Source organism: Aristolochia californica, unplaced genomic scaffold (assembly GCF_029961685.1).
Source record: "Aristolochia californica isolate CCGP_79_NKW_82.1479 unplaced genomic scaffold, dmAriCali1.0.hap1 SCAF_11, whole genome shotgun sequence".
Taxonomy (NCBI): Eukaryota; Viridiplantae; Streptophyta; class Magnoliopsida; order Piperales; family Aristolochiaceae; genus Aristolochia; species Aristolochia californica.
This window is the reverse complement of record NW_027181782.1, coordinates 28,438,518-28,445,136: the sequence shown is the minus strand read 5'-3', so window position 1 is coordinate 28,445,136 and position 6,619 is coordinate 28,438,518. Positions and strand designations below refer to the sequence as shown.

The 6,619-nt window shown below is 31.2% G+C and overlaps 1 protein-coding gene across 1 annotated transcript; it reads right to left on the bottom strand.

Moving 5' to 3' along the window:
* Positions 1-4,873: 4,873 nt before the first annotated feature.
* LOC137943726 (uncharacterized) lies at positions 4,874-6,243 on the bottom strand. The gene is made up of 3 exons (XM_068789164.1): positions 5,964-6,243; positions 5,661-5,730; positions 4,874-5,573 (listed from the first exon to the last, which is right to left on the bottom strand). Exons 1-3 carry the CDS (start codon positions 6,241-6,243, stop codon positions 4,874-4,876), a joined length of 1,050 nt encoding a protein of 349 aa, XP_068645265.1.
* Positions 6,244-6,619: the final 376 nt, after the last annotated feature.

The window sequence follows — 6,619 nt, the reverse complement described above, 5'->3', positions numbered from 1 at the left end:
TACCAGCTACATGATTTTTCATGTTTCTCTCATCATGGTAATTTTAATATTTTTGACGACATTAAGTAACTAGTAATGGAAGAGTATTTTTTTATCTGACAATAACTAATTTTTTTTTTTTTTTTTGTCGTAGGTGAAAATTTTGCTCATGTAGGGATGTATATTATTTTCTAGCATTAAGAGAAACAATTATAGTTTGTAATTTTGTAATGGATTTATAGTTTTTATTTGGGTGATTGTAAATTGATAGTGATATTTCATTTAATTTTGTTGTGCTTGATTATTGTATAAAGTTTATTTATAATATTATGCAGTGTATGAAGTGTTTAGACTATTTTATGGAGTGTTTAGGGAATGTATAGATAATTTATGGAGTGTTTATGGAGTATTTATGGAGTGTTTATGCAGGTATTATGTATATTGATTATGTCCAATTTTAAGTAGGGGTTATGCCGAATTTTATACAGGTATTATATACATAGATTATACTCAATTTTAAGAAGAGGTTATGCCTCAATCTTATACATATATTATATATATATATAAGTTATGCTTAATTTTTTGTAGAGGTCATGTCCAATTTTATGTAAAATGTATGTATAATTTTATATATAATTAATTTGATATATATTTTTTGAAATTTTTTAAATGTATGTTGAGGCTCGAGTTCGACTCGAAGCTCGGCTCGAGCTCGATAACAATTTTAGGCTCGAGACGAGGCTCGGCTCGAAGCTCGGCTCAAAGCTCAGCTCGAAATATTTAAATTAAGCTCGGCTCGAACATAGGCAGGTTCGGGCTCGGCTCGGCTCGATGCCACCCCTACTCCTAAGCTAACACCACCAATAAAAAGAAAAAAGAGAATAAATCTCAATTTCTTACTTAATATTACCAGTTTAAATATTTATTTATTTATTTATTTTAACACTTCGATACTCGCTTCCTCCTGCAGCGACTCACATCCCGTTGATACGACCATGACTCGCTGCCTTTCGAGCTCGCACTTTCGCTGACGTGGTAGGAACTGAAAGCGATCGGGTCTCAGTTGGTCTCACTCCTCCATTCCGTAACCGCAGACCGCTAATTATTTTAGAGTTTAAAAATACAATTTATTTGTATACTTTTTATCACCTTATTCAAAAAATAATAATATTTACAAATTTAAATATTTATAAATAGAAAAAATCTAGCTCTTACCCATTTATTATGAATTTAAAATATTTATAAATTTAAAAATATAAAAAAAGTTATTTTAGAGTTTAAAAATACAATTTATTTGTGTACTTTTTATCACCTTATTTAAAAAATAATAATATTTAAATATTTAAATATTTATAAATAGAAAAAATCTAGCTCTTATCCATTTATTATGAATTTAAAATATTTATAAATTTAAAAAATCTTACTCTTAAGTTTTACCCATATATTATCGATTTAAAATATTTATAAACTAAAAAAATATACAAAAAAATTTTAGAGTTTAAAAATACAATTTATTTGTATACTTTTATTACCTTATTTAAAAAATCATAATATTTATAAATTAAAATATTTATAAATAGAAAAAATCTACCTCTTACCCATTTATTATGGATTTAAAATATTTATAAATTTAAAAAATCTTACTCTTAAGTTTTACCCATATATTATCGATTTTAAATATTTATAAACTAAAAAAATATACAAATTTTTTTTAGAGTTAAAAATACAATTTATTTGTATAATTTCATCACCTTATTTAAAAATAATAATATTTAGAAATTTAAAATATTTATAAATAGAAAAAATCTAACTCTTACCCATTTACTATGGATTTAAAATATTTAAAAATAAAAAACATACAAAAAATATATTTTAGAGTTTAAAAATGCAATTAATTTGTATAATTTTTATGACCTTATTTACTAAATAATAAATTATTAAAAAATAAATTGGTTAATTAAAAATCTTACAAAACCTTTTATTATTAATTTAAAATATTTATTAACTAAAAAATATGAATATTTAACAATATGATAGAAACATTGAAGCAAAAAATGTTAAATTGTGGTCAAGGTACAAGAGATTGTTAATGGGAGCCATGGCGTCCCAACATATTTGACATAGTTTCAAAAGACTCAAATTTCATTTCTTGAACCAAGTTATAACACCCCCAATTTTTCTAACAAACTTCATAGAGGACAAATCAAATAGACTCAAGCTGTAAAGCAAACCCAACATAAAATTTATTTAGCAAGATAAAATTACACATTCAACAAGTTTAAAAGTTATCTCAAGTCTCAACAGCCAAAGGTACACCTAGCTCATTCATCATCATAATGCTGCTTTTCCTCATCATCAGAGTCATCCTTCTGCCAAGTAGTTTTATCAATAAGAGAAAAATTAAAATCTCCCTGTAACTCTCATCTGATATCATTGCATGACTCTGTGCATAATCTACAAAGCCATTCTAGTCTGTCTCTGAGTCTATCCACCCATTACCAATCTGCACACAGTTTTAAATCTTTTTTTCTTAATTTGAAAGCTCTAAATATGATTAATGGAAAGTCGTATATTAATAAATAATTTTACATCAAAATATCAAAGAATATTAAAATTCTCATTCCACTCTTTTTTCTGATTATAACAAAGGGCCTTGCCTAAAATTTCTTCATTTAGATAAACATATCGGTCTTTGTCGAAACAACTCTTCCTTCTCTGTTCTGAAAAAGGAAAAGCACATTGAGGCATGAAAGTGAGGGACCATGAAACTAGCGCGACTTTCATTACAAAAAAAGTTAAAGAGGGAGAGAGAGTACTCACCTTTTACAGTGTTATCGCAATGAAACTCATCGGCTCTAGTTCTGATGTTTAGCCATTCTCTCAAGACAGTTTGCATCCATGATGACTGAAAAGGATCAAATTCAAGAGAACATATTTATATTTCCTACCAAACAAACAAAGTTGTGGAGTTTCTGAAATTCATTAAACTGAAAACATAGACAATTACCTTCTGGTATCCACTTTGATTTGTTCTCATTTGTAACGCTCAAAAAACACTAGCCAACATTTCCTGAAACAAGACAAACCTTACAAGCATTAAGACCACATTTCTTTATAAGAATTTCAAGAAGCAGTTTGACCTGATTTGAAAAGACATTGAATGTAGCTGTTTAAAAGTGAATTATCTCAAAAGTTGACAAGTTCTTACCTACTGAATAAGTTCTACAAACAAATCCGGAGGACCCATCTAAGTTTTTGATTGATTATTTCTATATGGGGAGATCAAATCTTGAACCTACATGAAACGAGGAAAAATAAACCTTAATGCATTCAACTAAGTACTCTATATATTGAAATGAAACAAAAAATACAATTGAAATGATAAAATTATTACCATTTTTTACACGAATGGTGAATCATCAGGAAAGTCAACCACTGACATGCCCTCATCTTCAAACAAGGGTTACCAAATGGGCACTAACTACAACTTCCACCCAATAAGAATGGCTACAAAATATAAAATTTTAAAATGACTGATTAATACATATAGAATACCACAATATAAATGGCAGTTATCAATAGTAATACTTAAATTTCATGAGTAATGTAAATGGTCACCTTGGATTGCTACTTCCTGGAGTGTTTATCGGGGCAGGCGTTAACTGGCGGGTTTCGACATTTTCTAGACTTATGCCCCGATTGTTTACTTGTACCACAAAAATAGGTACCACATTCTCCTTTATCCATTTCTGTACGTATACGAACTGAACTTGGACGACCTGGTTGCTTCCTTGCAATTGGTGGAATAACTCGAACACCCGTATTAGGCCAATAAAGTTTATCTTTATGAGGATAAAATCCAATTGCATATGTTCCTCTATATGTCTCTGTTGTATACCAACGACCACACAATTGATTGAAATCATAATTGATTTTTGCACACACTGCAATGGCATGGGTACAAGGAATTTGTTCCATTTGAAAATGGTTGCACGTACATGTCATATTCACCAAATCAACCTGATACAACCTTTCATCATCCATAGAAATTTCGTACGTATTATTTGTATACTGATGTACATGACATGTCTTGCTTTATCCCTCTTATTTTTTAGAGAAACATCAACAGAGGGAGTACAAAACGATGTCATCTTTCTTGCAAATTATGTCTTTCCACAAAATATTTATTTAATCTATGAAAAGTTACTGCCACCAATGCTTGAATTGGAAGCCTTCTAGCACTTCTTAGAACATTATTAAAGCTCTCAGACATATTGGTGGTCAACACACCAAAGCGAACATTGCCATCGTGTGCCAATGACAAAAATTCAGGTCTCAATTGTCCTTCTGTCAATAATTGTTTTGCTCTCTCACTTTATTGCTCAATCAACTCCATCATACGATCAAATTCAATAATATTTGTCTTCCTTGCTGCAGACCATATGAGAGCATTCAATGTATCATTTTTGAGTGTCTTCTTGAAATTGGCAACTAAATGATGCACACAAAAACGATGAAAACATTCTAAAGGTAGAAATTTTCTCTGGACCGCCCTTAATAAACCCTTTTGACGATCTGAAATCAGAGTAAATGGTTTTTTTCCTTTAATAACAAAACGATCTAGACAAGCTAAAAACCATTCCCAACTGTCTTCATTTTCTGATTCAACAATAGCAAAAGCTAGAGGAAAAATACCATTGTTCCCATCAAGAGTAGTAGCAATCAACAGACAATGAGGATACTTCCCATATAAATGTATTCCATCAACACTAATAAGGGGTCTACAGTATTGGAATCTAGCAATGGATGGCCCAAATGCCCAAAAAACACACTTAAACATCCTTTCATGGCCAAATTCTTCACAACACAGTATAAATTCATTAGCTGGATTCGCCTATTTTAGTGCATCTAAAAACCGTGGCAAAAGATTATATGATTCATCCCAATCACCATAAATTGCTTTTATAGTCTTGCATTTTGCTCTCCAAGCTTTTGCATACTGGACAGAGATATGATACTTATCTTTCATGATCTGTTGTATATCATTAGGACTCAAAGTAAAATTCGTCCTCACTGTTGGCATAATGACTTTACAAATGAAAGATGATGTACACATTGGATTATCTTCACGAATAATACTATTAACACAAGTGTGATCTCCACCATACTTTCTTATCTTAAATTGACGAATCCTTTGATCACATGATGCAGAAACACTCCAAGGACATCCATCTTCACCACATTCAATTTTATAATCACAACTGCTAGACCTTAATGTCTTATACTTAACATGACTTTCAATCGAGTATTTTTTCAAAAAATCTACCATTTGGGACTTATCCTCAAATATTTGACCCACGTTGATATTATTTGATGTTGAGTCTAAAACATTTATTATTCTAGAATCATCTTTGATACATCTAGTATTAACGTTTCGGGCATCTTCATATATATCCGGGTACCCAATTGAATCTGTTGTTTCAACTCTATTTCTATGAACCCCGGCTTCGAATATCTCTTCCCCATCCCCTTCACTATCTTCTGAACCAATATCATAATCACTAAAACTATCACTATCATCATCATTAACAACCCTGAATAAACACAACAATAAACATAAAAATCCGAGTAGGGATAACATAAATATCACACATTTAATAACGAAAGGGTAAAAAACTTACAAGGGAGAAGACGTTCCACACTCAGACAGTGATGCAATAGACGAGGGGTTCAAAAACCCCACTTCACGCCCTGTGTATTAAACTTATATAGATAATAGTTTGTACTTAAAAACAAGTCATGTAAACTTAACTATTCATATCATAAATATACGAACATAAATACTTATTCCTGTGTACGTGGTAATTCTTGTTCTTGGGGACAAGATGTTTCACCAACAAAGTTTTGATTCCTCGTACCTTCCCTTCCATGGGTCCTTTGTCTTAGGACCTTTTCTAAGAAAATCTCAACCATAGATCAATTACTTGAAGCCATCTCAAATAATTCAATCAAATCATTATCATTTTCCACCTTTGAGATAACAAAAACCCCATCAGAAAATGGAATTTTGGCCTTAATAAACATTTGATGAGTATCACCATCCCACCCCATGAATTTGTACATCATTACTAACAATTCGCTAAACTTAGTCGAAACTGCAATCCTTTTCATTTGTGATTCACCTCCATCATAACTATCAAAATATCCAGACCTCTCCTTCAATTTTCCATTGTATCGACAGAAGAACCCAACAACTGACTCCATATTATCTATAAGAACTACATACATTTGTAAGAGTTTATTTATGCAAAAAATTATCTAAGTTTAAATTTTTATGATTAGTCCTAACAATGCAAAAACACACCTAAGTCCAAATTCACCGAACACCCCTGGTAGAGCCCCATATGACTTCACAGTTACTACGAACCGTACCTCATCAGTGATGGGGTCAGGCTTCATTGGCTAATGGATGCCCATGCAGGCAACTCAACCTAGTTTGAACTGGACCCAACCTACTCTTAATCAGATTCTCTACCCATCCCTAGGGACATATGGAAACTCAATAAAACATAGACAAAAAAAATACCATGTGGTGGTTATGTATAACACCCGAATCTCCTCACCACATGGCAAAATCATT

What these genes read in the sequence shown, in the direction of transcription:
- LOC137943726 (XM_068789164.1), bottom strand. Translation starts at nt 6,243, where the DNA reads ATGGAGTCAGTTGTTGGGTTCTTCTGTCGATACAATGGAAAATTGAAG. An exon ending in ATTATTTGAGATGGCTTCAA is followed by an intron (nt 5,731 to 5,963) that starts GTAATTGATCTA and finishes TTTAATACACAG; the next exon opens with GGCGTGAAGTGGGGTTTTTG. An exon ending in TGTGGAACGTCTTCTCCCTT is followed by an intron (nt 5,574 to 5,660) that starts GTAAGTTTTTTA and finishes GTGTTTATTCAG; the next exon opens with GGTTGTTAATGATGATGATA.